Here is an 18,101-nt window from a genome sequence, read left to right on the forward strand (position 1 = left end):
CCTCTGGAGATTAGCGATGTAGAGCTAATGATTTTCTGGTTTGTGTTCTGTAGATACGGATGTGCTGCATGTTTTTAGGAGAGCACAGAGAAAAAAATTGACATTCAACTGATGAAAGCTTAGACAATCGCTTGATTGTTCGTATGAGAAAGATATTAGAAAGCTGTTTCTACTTACTATTTTTTCATCAATATATGATATGTTACTATTATTTGGAGCGTTTGGTGTCTAGTTTGTTTCAAACATACACATTCAGTAGTTTTAATCTTAGACTTTTTTTGTTGCTTGATTTGTTATTCTGTTTCAGAATTAACTGAGTATTGCAGTTCAATAATCTTAACTTAAAAATTGTTTCAACCCTTTGTAATATTAAAACAACACGTCAAAAGAACAGCTAAAATCTGCAAATACGTGAGACCCCCACTAAAAAAGCTTGTAATGGCCTACTTTAGTTGTACTATTATTAGTTCTTTTGCGAACTCTTGCCAATAGCATGTCAAGTAGCATTGTGCCTAGATATTTTAGCTTTCCTAATTGAATTTATTTTCTGATATTTTAGTCATGCTCTACAAAAAACTTCACAAATAGTCTAATTTTCAGTAAATAATTTGGAGTGAAGCTTCAGAAAAATTTGTAACGAGGCGAATTCTGTACAGCGACTAGGCAGGAGTTCGCTGTGATTCTAGGGCAAACCTGCTCATTTCCATGAATATTGCTTCCTTTTCTCCTTCAATAAGATCTCAATATTTGGGATCTGATTGAGATTAAATCCATTCTGAAAAGATCAGTGGTGCACATGCTGATTAGTTTGTCAGGTTTTAACTACCTTGGTTGCTGTCCTGCTTTTTATTTCCTGACAGAAATGATAACAATGAGGCTTTTGCTGATGTTTGTTCCAAAACATTGCTACTTTAAGACATTATCTGAAACTGTGGTTCCCCTTCCCAGTCAATAATCTTGAAAGCCCTCTTGTTGCACCAACAAATTAGCCAGAACTGTATTAATCCTTTAATCTTGTGACTTCCGCTTTCGTAACATTGGGCAGGAAGGATACCCACAGCAACACACTTTAGCTCTTTACCAGAACTGAAATCTAGTCCCTCCAGAAAATTCTGGGCCTGCTGTTTGTGTTGAAGAATATATATTTTTTTCTGTCATAAGTCATGCCTCATGACCACAGAAGATCAAAGGAAGACTGACCAGTAAGGAAAAGTTTTAGTTTTTTACATAGCAAACAGATTTTGAGCAAAATACAGTTGTCAGTTTAAAATATCCAGTTGCCTTTACAATGCTGTGATAATGGACCAGAATTGATTGTGCAGAAACTTGTTACAGTTCAGTTTCAGAGCCCTATTTAACAACATCAGCATCAATAAAACACACTGTAAATTTTGTTACTATGCCTGATATTGTTTATTTGCATTATATCTCTAAAAATATTTATTATATATGCTTTTTTCAGATGTCAAATGTACTTAATTTTGCATCTACATGATGGCAAAAACACTGTTAATTTTTATTTTTTTAAAATCTTATTTTAAGAAGTGATAGACAAACTCTGGCAACAAAGGGTTTAAATGCACCCAATGCAGTTCATACGAGATATTTTTGATTATTAGTTCAATTGTAATCCCATTACAAGACATGGAGGAGACAGTTGTATACGTTAAGCCAGTATTTGGTGATTTTTATTTTTTTTATTTATTGATTACCGGTACTATATAGTCTGTTTTTAGTTTTATTACTTTTGCATTCGTGCATCAATTCAAAACTACAACCCAACAAACAACTTAATTTACTTAGACAGCACAAACTAAATTCACCTTCGTATGTTTTTGTAACAATGAAAAAGTTTTAGTACATTTTTTTTCTTTGCCTATAATACAAAGCAACAAATGAGTGGGAGTGCAACTCTATGATCCATGTGACCTGAGAAAACACTTTGTCTCTTTGAACAGTTTTACTTTTCTTTTTTCTACTGATAAATTCCTAAAGTGCCAAATTCAATCTTGTGTTCATATTTACCCTCAATCACATCGGCAGACTTGTTAAAGTGATTTTTTTGTGTGTGTTTTGTGCCTAGGTACCTGTTTGCCCTCCAGATCAAGCAGGATCTCTCCAGTGGACGCATGACGTGCAACGACACCAGCGCGGCTCTGATGGTCTCCCACATCATCCAGTGTGAGGCTCACAGGGGCCAAGTTTCATGCGCTCGGCTCAAGCCACCAAAGCAGTGATAGATCTGACAACTGTCTTTTATAGATACACTGTTGCTCTTTTCATCTTCAGCTTATCAGCAAACATTGTCATGCTGCACACGGCGCAGCATTTCAAATTGATTAACTTTGTGTTGCCATGGAGACCCCTCAGTCTAATGTCTGAATGTAATCTTGCAGAGCTGCAGCAGAGCAACGACTCATTTCCATTTGCCGGTCATATCTGGACCTCTTTCTTTAGCCTGTTGCGATCGAAGCGCGTTTGCGCGTTTCTCCCCGTGCGGCGTCAACTCTAAAGCTGACTTCTTTATTTTTTGTCCTTTTTTTTTTTTTTTTTTCTCCCTTCGGTTTCAGCTGAGATTGGGGACTTTGACGAGAGCCACTGCCGCTCACACCTGCTAAACAACAACTACATTCCAGATCAGATGCCCCTGATCGACAAAATCATGGAGTTTCACTCAAAGCATATGTGAGTGTGTGATCTTTAAACCACGGTTAAAATAATAACACAAGGTCAGTGGGTGAACAGACATTTTTCTCCTCAGCTGTGAACAGGAAATGTTGTTGCAGGCTTTGTTATTGTCCCACTGGGCTGTTTTATTACTCAAGTGACACATTCAGGAAAGCAGCCACTGAATGAATGGGTTATTTCTCAGAGTGCTACACACAGCACTTTAACATACAGTATATAATCTTACATTGGCCAGGTTTTTATAACTTGTTTTACAGCTTAATGTAAGTCTTTTGGGCTTTATGTCTTCCAGATTTGCACATTTAGAGACTTTGTTGGCCCTCTTCTGTGCAAAACAGCTCAAGCGCAGTCAGTTTTCACGGAGAGCATATGTGGATGATTTTCAAGTTTTGTCTCTAATGCACGGATATACTTTGATGTATACCAGCTCATTGCAGATTTGGCAGTCTTTAAACTGCAGAAGATTTTATCATGTTTTCCTCTCCACAACTTTGACCAGCTTCTCTTTCCCTGATGAAGTAAAACATGAAGCAAAAGGAGATTATAAGCTTCTTTTAGATCACCAAGTGACACACACACACACGCACACACACGCAAACAGACAGCTGTCTTTAGTTGGGTTAGTGGGATGAAACCCAGTTTTTTACTCTATTTAGAGATGACTGATGCAGAAGTTTGAGAGAAGTGAATCTGAACTTGGCTTTTTTTTTTTTTTTTTTTTTTTGTCGGACTACTTTTTCATTCTATCTAGTTTAAAGCCGTTGGGAGTACATTACTGGAACCCTTCCAGATCTCCTCACACCATCCAGCCACTCCATCAAGTATTTCTCATAACTTATTTAAGAAGAAGCTTTGCCAACACTTCAGTGGTCTCTACGTCACAGTGGGCCATGAGCACTCAGTGGTCTGCCGCTGCAGCTTCAGACAAGCTTCACTGCTCTCTGAAGCTGCAGCTTCTGAGAGCCGGTTTTTACCACAGCTGATAACGATATCTGTGGCTCCTCTGGCCAGGTGCCATGTTGAGTTGAATCCCTTGTTAAGTGGCACACAGAAAACAGGAAGGCTTATCTACGAATGAGAATTAAGAAAGTTAGTTAAGGTTTGCTGCTCCTTCCACCAGCCACAATTTGTGCTTCAAAAACTCAACACTAGGAACTTGTATGACCTGTACGTATAGTGTAATGTACACACACTTTTAAGCCTAACGTTAGTCACACCCCGGATAGAGTTGGATTTAAAATTATTTTTATTTAACTAAGACGTTTTTTCCTTATCGGAAAAGTTTCAATTATTTATTTTTTATTCGATAAAACAATGTAAAAGGAGTATTACTTGAAAAAGTTATTTATTTACAAAACAAACAAAAAAACATTATTGACATTACAGCAACCAGACTGGTCTTATTGATGCAGTTCTAGATTATCTGATTCTGGTCACCTGCCTGTTTCCTTTTTGCATTTTCTTCTACAGTGTTTTTCAATACCTTTGTGACTGAAGTATTATGCTTTTGAATGAGCTTGATAGGTATCACCCTCCTTAGAAACACAGATGAAACGTTAGCAGCTGTAAATATTTACATGTATGTGTGTGTTGTAGAGGTCAGTCACCAGCAGAGTCAGATTTTCAGTTATTGGAGGTTGCTCGCAAGCTGGATTTTTACGGGATTCGGCTGCACCCTGCCAAGGATCGGGAAGGTTCGAAGTTAAATCTGGCTGTGGCGCACACCGGCGTTTTGGTCTTCCAGGTAGCTTCACACAGACATTAATGTGAACATCAATTTGCTGGTTGTGTTTCTTAGTTATTCTCACTTTGTCAAAAATAAAAAAGTTTTTTAAAAGGCGCTTAATTTTTCACCATCTTAGACACACACGAGGATCAACGCCTTCAACTGGTCCAAAATACGCAAGTTGAGCTTCAAGCGAAAACGTTTCCTCATCAAGCTAAGGCCAGATCTAAATGTATGATGTTTCGTCATACTTGGAGAACACAAACTGCTTCAGGGTTGTAAATTATTTCTCGATGTTTTTTTTCAGAGCTCCTATCAGGACACGCTGGAGTTTTTGATGGCCAGCAGGGATTGCTGTAAAGTCTTCTGGAAGATCTGTGTGGAATATCACGCCTTCTTCCGCCTCTTTGAGGAACCTAAACCCAAACCCAAGCCTATGCTCTTCACACGAGGATCTTCCTTCAGATTTAGGTGGAGTTTTTTTTTTTGTCTTCGTCAGGACTGCAAGCATTTAGCTTTCCTAATAGTCTACTACCGCCCTTGTATCGACACTCATTATTATTTCTCATGTGCTAATGCTGCAGCGGTCGCACACAGAAGCAGGTGATTGATTATGTGAGGGAATCAGAGTTCAAGAAGATCCCGTTTGAAAGGTAGAGTCGAGACACATGCTGGACATTCCGAGTTCAAGTAAAGACTTTCACGATGTAAAACACTGACCTACATCATCCCATCTGCCAGGAAACACAGCCGGGTCCGATACAGCAGTCGAGTTCAACACAACAGTCGCCTGTCGCCGCTGCCTTCTCCTCGCCACCATGAAGTGCCATCAGAAGTCAGTCTTTCTATGCATAAGAAATGTACTCAGAAGATTATTTGTTGCTTTATATAGATATGCCTGTGTTATTCCTCTTTAGTTATTCATGAACTTTGTCTATGAACTTATAAACTTACTTTTTTGCTTGGTTTGAAGTAAATATTAACCAAAAGCCCCAGTGATCCATAGTTGGGTTGGATGAATTCATTGTTCTCTGCCTGACTGTCTGTTGTTTAACATAAATAAATAGAAGTGGAAGCTGCTGAATACTATTTTGCAACACTTTTCACACACTTTTTTTTTCCCACATTTTGTCACGTTTTTGTCAACCAAAAACTTCTGTAAATTTCAAAGGGGTTTTATGTGATGGTTCAACACAAAGCAGTGCATAACTGTGAAGCAGAATGAAACGGTGCATCATTTTAGGAATATTAAATGAATAAAAAGGGAGGCTTCCCTATTTTCCATTTCTATTCAAAATGGAAAATAAAATAAGCATTTATTTTTTTCCTCCTTGGGGTGATTTTTATTAAACTTTTACTTTGTAATTATCAAACTGGTAGGTTGCCGTGGTTTCAGTTTAGTCCTTTTTTTTTCTTTTTTTTTTGCCAATATTTGTCAGGATCAGTCGGGGTAAACAGAATCAGGACCCTGTCTGTTTTGTTTCATCTTGACACATCTTTTCTTCAAATACAATTGTTAGCTTGCTAAGTTAACATTGTTTATTAACATCAAAATGTGGAAGATGTTTTACTTTTTTTCCCAAATACTCAATCTTACACATTTATCTAGCCCCTCAGTGCAGTTGTACTGAACAGAAAAGCAGTGGTGCAACTGGTACTTTAATAATTTAGCATAACATCTGCTCTGCACCATGTTCAAACTTCGCTGTTGTGGAAGTAGAAGTGTTATTGACATTTTTAAATGCCACATAAACATCTGAGTGTTCAGGTCGGCTTTGCGGACACGTGCCTGTTGCACAGCTTACATACCGACTTATCGACATCCTTTCCTGTTCATCTGTTGCACAAGAAAAATTCCTCCTTACGATAACTTTACTTTCATCTTTTTTATCAAAAAAGGTAGCTAAGGCTCTTATGGGTGCACTCACTATATCAAGGCAGTTTTTCCTCGACTCTGAAGGTAACAGAGAGTTGAGCGTCTGAGTCTGCTGTGGAAAATTGTGCATTAATTTGGGGAAATGGGAACAACTCAGTAAATGTCAACAAACTTATTATCTTTGATATTGCTTTTTGTATGAAACTCCAGTTGACAATCTGCCAAGACTCAAAAAGTGACATTTTGCACCACTTTGTGCTGGTCTATCACATTAAACATAATCGCACCAGTCTGCTTGTTACCATAAATGTTCACTGGTTGTGTTTATTTTTGCTTCTTTATTTCCTCTCAATATCATAACATATCATTGTGACTGATGCTAAATTAGCAACAGCAATTTTTTATTTGATCACTTAAATGTACATGCAATGTATTTAGTCATGCAATTGAACTAACAGGATATTTTCAGGCAAGGAAGAATTGGACTTAAAATCCCCAGTTGTTATTAATGACATAATTTCTGAAACTATTTTCTTTTTTTCCAACTCTCTCAGAGTGGTGTTCCCGAGGACTTGTCCTCTTCTTCTCCTCCTCGGCGTCACTGGAAGGAGTCGGTGCTCGTCAGTGCCGAAGACCCAGCGGCTTCACGGACTTCAAAGATGAGCCCGAACCATCAAAGAAACGGCCACGAAGACAGAAAGGAGTCCGTTTCCAAGCCTGAGGAATCAAGAGGGTCTACACGACAGATGTCCCCAGAACATCTGAGCCAAGGTCCAGCATCTTGGTTTGCAAAAGGCAGCAGCTCAGCCACGAGTTTTGTAGATAGTGAGTTGAACATGGGAAGGGAGCAAGCCAGCAGAACAAATCAGAGTTATGGTGAGGACTTCAATTTGCGTCGGGGTTCAGGTTCCCAGCAGGAGCATTTACTGGGCAAGACGCAGTACAGGGAGTCTCCTTTGCTCAACATGAACCATGAGCCATATCGGTCTCTCACGCAGTCGCGTCCAAAGTTTGACCTTAGTCCTGGTTACAGCACAGTGGGGGAAATCAGAGGCCATAACAGAGAGAGGCAGAGCAGCAGCCCCCTCCCAGGTCAACATACGTTTGGCTCAAGGAGTGTTGTCTCCAATCCTGCCAATAAACCCACCCACCGAGCTCCTTCTCTCACTCACGCTGAGCAGAATGGCTACACGCCCCCCCTGTTTAATGACACAAGATGCTCCCCCCACCCGAGCCGATCGCCTCGCTTACACAATCTCCAAAAAGTACATCATGCCTCGTGTGCAGACCCGCATCAGGGTGCGTCCCCACCAGGGCCAGATTCACGCCCGGTTATGTCACGGGCCGAGCGCATGGCAGCTCTCGAGCGGCGTATGACGGCCAACGGCCTCACGGCACCGGGGAGGTTCCGGGCCGGAAAGAAACGGTTAGGACAGGTCGGAGTCAAACACGTGGAGGCCGTGCAAATGTGTGAGGGCTCCACCACCAGTGGGTCAGAGTCAAGCGAGTCTGAGGGAGAGGACAGAGGGAACTGCAGCAACAGTACGGTGGAGGCTAGCGCTCCTATACCGAGAAACAAATTCTCCTTTGGGAGCCTCCAGCTGGACGAGGAGGCAGAGGATGAGGATGGATGCCATAATTTTAGTGATGAGGATGGTGAACAGATTTTCAGCTGTTGACACATTAACAAGCCTGAGAAGGGAGTCTGAAGCTTGTCTCTGGGAATCCTTGTTGTGTAGGAAAGTTTTCTTCTGCATTTCAAAGATTCACTTGTTTCTGAATTATTTTAGGATACCAAAACAGACACTCACACCTGCCTTGTTAGGTAGCCACACTGAGTAGTTACCTATTGAGCACCGCAGAAAAAAATGAAAGGCATATAAATGGCGAAAATGTTGACTTTTAAGAAAGTTGCAAAAAAAAAAAAACTGCCTTTTTAGTGCCTTTAAACCTCTGTCAGTAAGATATGTGTCTATTATTGTCTATAATCACATGGAATGTCTCATTACGGTTTTCCATCAAGCACTGGCTATTGTGGCTTTTTTTAGTGCCTTGCAAAAGGATTCATAACCGTTGAACTTTTTCACATTAATGTCAAAATCTTCTGAGATTTCATGCTGTGAACCAACATGAAGTAGTACAAAACTGTGAAGTGGAAGCCAAACAATGCAGAGTTCTCAATATTCTTTCACAGATACTATCTGAAAAAAGATACACATGCATTTGTTTTCACCCCCCACCCCCCGTCCTCTGATACGCCTAGATAAAATCTAGTCTAACTAACTGCCTGTCAAAGTCACAAATTGATAAATGAATTGGTTCAATAAGAATAAATGTGAAAAGTATGGCAGATGTCTGTCTTCAAATTTGATGCAACCTCACGAGTCAACTAAATCCTAAATATTCTCTTTTTATTTGTAAAAATATCGGGAACCAGATGTCCTTTTCCTTCCGCTTCTAATTTACGTGCAGCTTTTTGTTGGTCCATCATCTAAAATTCAAATAAAATTAAGTTTGTGGTTTTGTCATTGCAAAATATACAGATTTAACAGGTTTAAACACTTTCGCAAGGCACTGTATTACTCTGTTTTTAGGACTTAAAATTCCGTCTGGTACATCATCAGTTAAGACTGAATTGGCATTTATCTGTAGCTATCTAACAGGTCATCTTTCTGTCTCGGATACAGAATTCAATGACATCCTGCAAAAAATATCTGCATACAGTTGATCTGTATTCAGCATTTGTTTACAGAGTCAGTTGTTCCTTACCAATCTGGAGCAAACTTTAAATAGTTTGAGTCCTGTCTTGTATTGAAATGTCAGCAATATGCTAAACATACCTCATAGCAACAAGTAAAATAGATGTAATGTGCATGTGACGAGCAGCTTCTTGATCAGGTTTTGGTGAATGTAAATGTGTGCTGTAAGATAATTTTTCATTGTCTTGCATGTTTATTCTATTTTTTTTTTTTTTGCAATAGTCTCTAAGTAGAGTTTGCAAAAATGGCACTGCACTTTTTTGCACTTGCGTCTTTTTTCTCGTGGTTTTTAATTTGCAATAATCTCCATGTTACACATGTGTTGTTTTCCCTTTTTTGTGTCCAATGTTCACTGTCTGCATGAAGCTTTTTCTTTTTTCCTCTTCTGTGCATTTCTCTGCTGTGTGGAGGGGGAAGCACGGTTTTCATTCTGTGGGTTCCCTTTTCTGCAGTGACCTGATCACCTGACTCACCATTAGATTATTTTAAAGCAGGGAAACAAGAGCTTGGCAGTGTCTGTGTTTGTGTGAAAGACACTTTAAGGGCAACATTACCTCAAAGTATAAAGCCTCTGGGTTCATCCATCATAGCAGGCTGCTTTTTGTGGTGCTCCTTGATATTTTTAGCTCTGGCATAGACACAGATGGTGATTTTATGAGGTACACAAGTATGCAAAGTAGTGCGTAATGAAATGGAAGGAAAAGGGAGACATGGTTTTACATTTTCTTTGCAAAAGAAAATCAAGAATCAGTTGCTCTTACTCCGACACCCTCAATCGAATACTGTCATTTTCCTTCCACTTCACAACTATGCACACAATCAGTTGACTACGTGTTAGTCTGTTACATAAAATCCATTGACATATGTTAAGGTTTGACACGATCTGGGAAATATCAAGGGATATTAAAGCCTTTGCAAAGCGCTGCAGGCTTGATTCGATTAGCTTCCTGCTTTTTATACCCGTAACTGATGCAGCATGAGTAAACAACCAGATCACTGCAGAACCAGGGACATTATGAGGAACACTAACCCATGTAACATTCATCTTTGCATGTCCCAGCTGTATGGGAAAGATTCTGTTTGTTTGTGTGCGTGTGTGTTTGTGTGTGTTTTCAACCACTGGTGTCCTTCAGGGTGTGTTCAAAGTCCAGGTCGGTGGCTTGATGCACACAATCCTGTTCTGTCCTACCTGCATGTCCTCTGCTGTATGTACTGTAATATACATGTTGCTCTATCTTTCACTCTGCTGTAATTTATCTGTTCATTTCCTGTGTGTGCAGCGTGTGATCGGAGGACGTGGCTGTAAATCTAGGCTATTAAAAGCAACCTAATAAACAATATATAAAGCATTTTTACGGCTCTCTGTCACATGGTGAAATTAGTCTTTAAACTGATTTGCATGTGCTTGTCTCTGTAATGTTTTCAGCTGCGGCTGTGAAAATATTACCCAAAACCGACAGAAATCAGGTCAAGATCAGTTTGTATTTATTTATTTATTTATTTTTGACAGATTTTTCATATTCCTTTCTGGTGCTTGATTGCCGTTGGTGTTTGTTTTTCGTAAAGTCTGGTGTCAGTAGTAGATATTAGATCCTTTTCATCCTCTAGTTTTTGCGAAATTGTTATTTCACACTCGTCTGTACCATCGGTGCAGATGTTGTTTGTGTGAGTCATGTTATCGAGGTGGTAGTTCTTAAACTAGTTTGCGTTCTGTTTTATCCCTGCTGATGATGACACAGAGAGAGACAGAGAGGGAGATGGGCGTGTTGCAGCCACAACATAGTAAGTAAGCTGAGTGAACGTTGTCGGAGCAGATGACAGTAGTTAAGTGGTTCTTCTCGATCAGCCTGCTGTTTGTGTCAGCTTGTCCCTTTATTGACGTGGCGTAAAACGGCTGTCGTGAATTCAAAGTGAGTCATGACTGATTTTTTTTTATTTTTTATTATTATTATTTCTTTGCTCTCGCTAAACAAAACCCCCCTTGCCAGTTCTACCTCACTGCATTTTATGATTCAGCATCAGTGGATTGTTAAATAGCTTGGATTTCATTAGCACTCCGTCATCTGATTTGGTTTAAATGTTATCCTCAAATGGTAAAAAAAAATCCACTAAAATGTCAAATTCGGTTATCTTCCTACAATGTGGCAAATTGCACCCGTCTGTGCTAAAATGATTTAAATAGAGAATCTTTTCCTCAGCTCAATTATGTCCCTGTCTTTTTAAATTAACACAAACTGACATTTTCCTTCCTCCCTCTGGATTTTTTTTTTTTTTCTTCTTCTGTGGCTTCACAACAGGTGTGGCTTCCCACAGCCCTCCGCCGTCCGGACACCCCCACGGGATGGTGAACGGTCAGAAGTCCCTGGAGTTGTGCAGCCACAGTCTCGACGGCCGTCAGCCTTCGCCTCTGACCAGCCCGCTACTCAACGACGCCTGCAGCATTCGCACTGATGATGAAGATGAGGTCCGGAGAAAGGTTTGTAAACTAAGCTCTCAAACCTTTAAATCAGTGTCCCTGAAAAAAAAAGAAAAAGAAAAAAGCATTCCAACCACCTGACGCTTTGCCATTGGGATGGTGTTTTCAGGGTGTTTGGCAGTGTGACCACTTTTGGTTTTTCATGTCAATAGCCTTCCACCTAAGTTGTGGACCTCTGCAGCTCCTCCAGAGTCACTGTGAGCCTCTCAGCTCCTCCTCTAATGAATGCTGTTAAAACCCATGTCTTGCTAGGTTTGCGGCCACGGTGCACTCTTGCCACTTTGGTTGAACAACTGTTGCCTTCATGAAATGTTCAAAACTAAATATGTTTCACAACCCACCTCTGTTTACAACTTCTTTGCATATTTAACTCTGACCTTTACAGTTACATATTGGACTTGGAGGCATCAGAGTAAAAAAGACTGAATTTAAAATTAAAACATTTGTTTATAGATTTTTATTTAAAACAAGTGTAAGACCCATGCATTATTTCTTCTCATGTCATAATCGGGCTCTGGTTTGTGTTGGTCAATTGCATGAAATCAGAATTAAACACATGGAAGTCTGTGCTTATTACCCAAATCACAAGGTACTAAATATCCTGATGAATGTAACTAAAACCAGGTGCTGCTACCTTTTCAGTATCTTCTCTTATGCTTGCTGTCCAGAGGTTTCCCACTGATCGAGCCTATTTCATCGCCAAAGAGCTGCTGACCACAGAGAGGACATATCTGAAGGACCTGGAGGTGGTGACTGTGGTAAGATGGCCACACGTCGGCATGCCTCTCTGCTGCTTGGTCTCCCCCATACGCTCGTCTGCTCGGGGAGAAGCACTCTCATTGTTCTGGCTTAGCAGCTTCGTTGCAACACGACCGCCAAATCACAGAGATGGGCAGTGACACACAAACACTTTGGCAGAAGCGATTTCATTTTTTATTCATTCCCCACTCCCGAGCTCCGAAATGCATTTATCCATGTCACACGAGGTGGTGAATACTAAACTGTGTTTGTGTTTAAAGAGGATGTTGGATTTAGCGGCGTGTTCCCTCTGTGCACGCCTCGCTGATTTATTCGATTCTCTCGGATTTTATTGGCTGGATGCAAGCGCGCACACCCGGCTTCGTTTGATACCGTCTCAAAGTAAACCTGGCAGATAAACAGGATATTAAACGTGTGTATTGCTTCTTCATCTGTAATTGAGGATGGTCTTTTGTTGCCTGATTTATCACATGAGGAAAATGGTGGCTTTTCTCATTTTGGAGACTTTCCTATTTAGCTTGAATTCTTTTAGTCATTTAACTGTATATGTTCATGTGTTTGCATGCTGTTATCTCCCTCCCACATGCTGTTTGGTGTTGCGTCGGTGTTGAGGGTGAAGTCATCTGAATAACAGCTGGAGCTTTGTCTTCAGCCCTTATAAAGAAACACTTACTTTTCCAACAGCCCATTTCCCTTTCCCATTAGAGCTTCTGAATGAAGCTGCTCTCAGTCCCGTTCTGCTACACAAAACATGCTTCTTTTACCACCAACCTGTCCTAATGAAACAACTGAGTAAGAATGACTATTGATCCGTCTTTTCAACCTCAGTCAAGTGAAGGATTTAGAAGTTGTCCGAAAGCTTAAAGTTCATCAACAGGAACACAGATAAAGGGGATTCTGGAAGCAAGTTTCTGTCATCTAACTTTATTTGTAGAGCACTTGTGATTCAGTCAAGTTGCAGAAGTGAAAATCAGGAGGATGGATAAAAAAGCACTACAGAAATATATTAGATAAATTATTAGCTGAAGTAATTAAACAGAATAAACAAATTATTATACTGGTGATAGAGAATGAGGCTGTGTGGAAACTTAATCAGATTAGTGAGGAAAGGCTGGAGATATACATGTATGCTTTTATGCGTAGCAAAAGTTTGACTTGCTACCCTGATTGAGCTAATAGAGCATGATAACACTAGAATGCTGACGGTAAAGTAAACGTATTAAAATTAACATTAGTATGGTAATACATAAAGATTGGTATTAACAGTTTGCAGAAGCCCAACTAGAGTCCCTACTTGAATCTGATAGTGGGGAGTCAACCTCTGTGATGAAATACCTGAGGCTCAGTTATTCAAGATACAGTTCATCTAAATAATGAGACTGTAAAGTCTGTTCCCATGTGCTAATCTGCTTTGCAATATGTGTTTTCCAGTCTTTCCAGAGTGTTGTGGGAAAAGACGAGGAGACCCCTGACTCCCTGAAGAACACCATCCTCTCCACCTTTGAGCCGCTTCACAAGTTTCACACTGGTTTCCTCAGGGAGGTGGAGCAGAGGCTGGCTATTTGGTGAGCCCCATTTCACTTTTAAACTACACCCAAGATCTTATTTGAAGGCTTCAGAATGCAGTTTGGATTTGGTTCAATTTATCAGAATTTGTTTCTATTTTTTTATTTTTTATTTTTTTTTGAAAAGGTAGCAACCCAAGCAGCTACCATCTCCATTGCTCCAAAAATACTGGCCTGTGCTTTCCTGTGGGTTTGTGCTGTCTGATGTGCTCTAATGATGCTGTGCTTTATTGGGCACACACACACACACACACACACACACACACCCACACACACACACACACACACACACACACACACACACACAACCCCACATGGAGACTGTGAAGCATAAACACAGTCAAGCTGTTACAGTTTGCAGGCGTTTACTGGTGATGGTCAGATGCTAGAACTTCACATGAAAGCTTAAAGTGATAGCGCACTTTACTCCACTGATAAGAACTACAGTCAGACGTGAATGCAAATCTCCTTGGCCTACATAATGTCTTTTGCTCTTGGCTTTGCCTATTCAAATATAAAGGTGAAACTGTTGTGAAAGTCATAGGGAATCTGTCTGGTATAGATGAAGCAGGATGTCTTTTAAACACAATTATATTTAGTAAAAATAATGAATAACCTTACTGAGTACAGTATTTAGATCACTAATAGCCCACAATCCTGTGTGGGTGATTTCATGCTCAAGGGAGACACCTGCTGGTGGAACACCAAATTTTCTTGGTTTTCCCTTTTGTAGCTGTACTGGGAATCATATTTGAATAAATCGAGTTAAAATCTACAATTTTTTTGTGGTACAGTTGATTAATGTTCTGCTACCTGCCCACATTAATATTAATAACATGTATTCTTGTATATTGGAGGTGAAGTTAACTTAATAAAATATATGTTAAATGGCACTTTTTTATATTTCACATTTAGAGCCACAAATTAAACATTTTCTGCGTATTTGATGTCATAGATCAACAAAAAGTACCGAATTCTTTTGATGTGAAGAGTAAATGGCAGACGGTTTTACCAAGAAACACAAAAGGCAGGTTAGAAGGGTCAGATTAAAGAGTCAACTTTGTTGTGAATCATTTAAGAAACAGAAAACACAGAGAAGAAGATATTTTGGTCAGATGAGATTGAAATCAATCTTTTAAGTTTGCATGCAAAACGCTACATGTGCTAATATCTAATCCGGCACATTAGATATTAGCATGAACATGCCATCTCTGTACTGAAACATGGTGACGGCAGAATCATCCTCTGGGAATGCTTTTGTTCGTCGGTAACATGGCAGCTAGTCAGAGTTGATAGGAAGGCAAAGAATCCTTGAAGAGGCAAAAGACTTCAGGCTGCGGTTGAGGTCTACCTTCCAGCAGGACCTGTAACAAACATTCAAATAGACTCAGGGGACTTGGATAAAAATACATGTCACACTTGTCAAACTTTTATTTGTTAAATTTGAAAACCATACATCATCCCCCCCCCCGTTTTGAAATTTGTGGTTGCGACATGGCAAAAAATGTCAGTGCTCAATCTGTACATCAAAGGAAAAGTTAGTTTCAAAAGATAGAAAAAATAAATAAATCAATGAAATATTTGTTCTTTAGCTTTAAATCTTGCCTGACGTTCTTGTGTTTTCGTGAAACTGCAAAACTATTTTATGCACTGTTGCGTAGGGAAGGACGTTCCAATGCACACATTAAAGGAGACTACCAGCGCATTGGAGATGTGATGCTGAAAAACCTTCAAGCTTTGAAGGTGACTCCTGACCTCAGGTTAACGTCGTTGCTTTTGGAAACCAGCAGTGTTATCATCCTCATGTATCACACTTCATGCCTTGCAGCCTCTGACAACAAACATGCACAAGCACTCTGACATCCTCCTCGAGCTGGAGAAGGCGTGCAAAGCGTCCCGTAGGGTGGAAAATTTATGCAGAGACTTCGAGCTGCAAAAAGTGTGCTACATCCCCCTGAATGTCTTCGTCCTGCGACCTCTCCACCGCCTCATCCACTACAAGCAGATCCTGGAGCGCCTGTGCAAACACTACCCAGCCACTCATGAGGACTTCAGGGACTGCAGAGGTGACCAGAGCTTTCAGAGACTCATTCAGCATTTTTTTTTTTTCCTGGTTTAATCTAGCAGCCACGTGATATGCGTCGTTGTTCTCCAGCTGCTCTGGCAGATGTTTCTGAGGTGGTGGACCAGCTCCAGGGGAGTCTAATCAAGATGGAGAACCTCCAGACGCTGCTGGAGCTACAGAAGGATTTGCTCGGTGTTGACAATCTTGTGGTTTCTGGTCGAGTGAGTCTGAATTATAACAGGAAAATTATTTGCCCAGCTTTTAAGACATGCACACACCTAGTATTTCATTATTATTATTATTATTATTATTATTATTATTATTATTATTTTTGTCTTTTTCAGGAGTTCATCAGGTTAGGCTGCCTTAGCAAACTGTCCGGAAAAGGCCTTCAGCAGCGAATGTTTTTTCTGGTAACGTTCATCTTTCTTCAGCTCCTAACACTAATCCAATTATTTAGCTGAGTGATCTCAGCAGAATGAAACGATGCTTTCATCTGTTCCTGCTTTGCGTTATCCAGGTGGGGTTTGGCAGCTTCGGCGCCACAAACACGCAACACATGTCCAGTTCAACGCCTTAAAAACATGCACAGATTAGTTATATAATACTCTAATGGTTTTTATTTCTCTCTCTGTCCCCCTCTCTTGTTTCCTTGGCGGCAGTTTAATGACGTCATTTTGTACACGAGTCGAGGGATGACACCGACCAATCAGTTCAAAGTGCACGGGCAGCTGCCTCTCCGTGGCATGACAGTAAGTGCTGACTGGCTGTCACCAGTTTGTCATTACTACAAGAGGAGCTGCGCCCGTTTCCCTCTGAAAATACACACACTGTCAGGACAACCAGAACGTACATTTCCTTTTCATCCTCTCTCCTTGCTCCTCTCCCACTCTGTCTATTTTTGTTGCCTGCTGTCCCAGATTTTTTGGAGCTCTTTAATGTCTTGTTCTGCTTTCTTTGTGCTCCTCCAGATCAGAGAGAGCGAGGAGGAGTGGGGTGTGCCTCACGCCTTCACCCTGGTTGGACAGGGACAGTCGGTGGTGGTAGCAGCAAGGTAAATAAGAAAGTAGCTGCCCTGTTCTTTAAATGTATTAAACTAGTTGCGCAAGTGATAGGAATAGTAAAACAATAGCATCGGGGGAATGTGGAAAATGGGTTTGGTGTGTTGAGCTGATTCAAAACAGCAGATCTTTCACCTATGGTCATGAGAAAAAAAAAAAACAAAGATCGTGGATACAAGCAGCTAAAATTGAGCTTCCTCCATAGAGGTTCTTAGCTCACCCATCAAGGGTAAGAAGCTCTATGGACTGGAGTCTGGAGTACAGCCACAGCCACTTTGTACCAAAAGGAGTGCAGATAAGGAAGCACTGGCATGTAATCAGGATGCCTTCTCTTGGACACGTTCCACTGGGGATGTAGTCCTGAACATCCCCAGAACTTCCTGGAGGGATTATTTATCCTGTCTGGATTCGTAGCAAATTACGATCCCGAAGGAACGAGCAGTGAGGTGCTACCAGGGAGAAGGATGTCTGTGTTTGCCTCCTTCGTAAATCCTGCATGTACTAAGGGTTTACAAATTGTTTCATAACTGATTATTGTGTTATGTTTTCATTATGTGAAGCAGTTTGAACTGCCTTGTTGCTGAAATGTGCTCTTAAAATCAACTGTAACATAATTTTCACTTTATTTGTTTTGTGTTTCTTCAGCCTCTCTGAAGCCAGATTTATATTTCTGTTATAAATCTGTGCTGTGATTACACATATTTCACGCAGATCAAAAATGTAATTTCAGCGTCCATTTAGTCGTTTTCATCAGAAGATGAATCCAAATGTAAATCCAGCTGCATTCACGTGTGCCCACTTCTCTTCCACGTTATCTATTTTAACAGCTCATCTATTTGCCGTCTTACATTAGTTTGAGCTTCTCAACACCTCCTTGAGCAGCCATCTTGTCTAATCTGCTGGCTGGTGAAAGGTACATATCAGTTTATTTAAAACCATTTTTACTTCAATGAATTGATTGGATCTATCCAGTTTCCATCCTGTGCTGGTGTCACAGTGGGGCAGAGTTTGAAGTGAATATTTCCCAGAAAGGCTGAATGAAGAACACACGTCGTTCCTGTGCTGCTGCTGTTAGCAGAACTGTTTGTAGCCTCGAGGCAGAGTGACATGTTCCTGCTTTCCCTCC

General features: G+C 40.4%; 1 protein-coding gene across 3 annotated transcripts in view; it reads left to right on the top strand.

Annotated features, from left to right (window-relative positions):
* The window catches only part of LOC106926438 (FERM, ARHGEF and pleckstrin domain-containing protein 1-like), a 62,746-nt gene that overhangs the window by 39,373 nt on the left and 5,272 nt on the right, over nucleotides 1-18,101 (top strand). For 2 of the 3 annotated variants that reach the window (XM_088001143.1, XM_088001147.1), the window contains exons 6-21: nucleotides 2,084-2,181; nucleotides 2,571-2,685; nucleotides 4,285-4,432; nucleotides 4,551-4,646; nucleotides 4,722-4,885; nucleotides 4,999-5,067; nucleotides 5,156-5,249; nucleotides 6,845-7,061; nucleotides 11,347-11,525; nucleotides 12,194-12,283; nucleotides 13,716-13,849; nucleotides 15,511-15,592; nucleotides 15,678-15,915; nucleotides 16,005-16,327; nucleotides 16,577-16,666; nucleotides 16,886-16,968. In XM_088001143.1, coding sequence (XP_087857269.1) covers nucleotides 2,084-2,181; nucleotides 2,571-2,685; nucleotides 4,285-4,432; nucleotides 4,551-4,646; nucleotides 4,722-4,885; nucleotides 4,999-5,067; nucleotides 5,156-5,249; nucleotides 6,845-7,061; nucleotides 11,347-11,525; nucleotides 12,194-12,283; nucleotides 13,716-13,849; nucleotides 15,511-15,592; nucleotides 15,678-15,915; nucleotides 16,005-16,327; nucleotides 16,577-16,666; nucleotides 16,886-16,968 — 2,220 coding nt within the window. The remainder of the gene's footprint in view (nucleotides 1-2,083; nucleotides 2,182-2,570; nucleotides 2,686-4,284; nucleotides 4,433-4,550; nucleotides 4,647-4,721; nucleotides 4,886-4,998; nucleotides 5,068-5,155; nucleotides 5,250-6,844; nucleotides 7,062-11,346; nucleotides 11,526-12,193; nucleotides 12,284-13,715; nucleotides 13,850-15,510; nucleotides 15,593-15,677; nucleotides 15,916-16,004; nucleotides 16,328-16,576; nucleotides 16,667-16,885; nucleotides 16,969-18,101) is intronic. The other variant, XM_088001152.1, reaches the window with a different exon arrangement.

This window comes from Poecilia mexicana, unplaced genomic scaffold (genome assembly GCF_051168715.1).
Source record: "Poecilia mexicana isolate PSO_F unplaced genomic scaffold, ASM5116871v1 scaffold_2, whole genome shotgun sequence".
In the NCBI taxonomy this organism is placed as follows: Eukaryota; Metazoa; Chordata; class Actinopteri; order Cyprinodontiformes; family Poeciliidae; genus Poecilia; species Poecilia mexicana.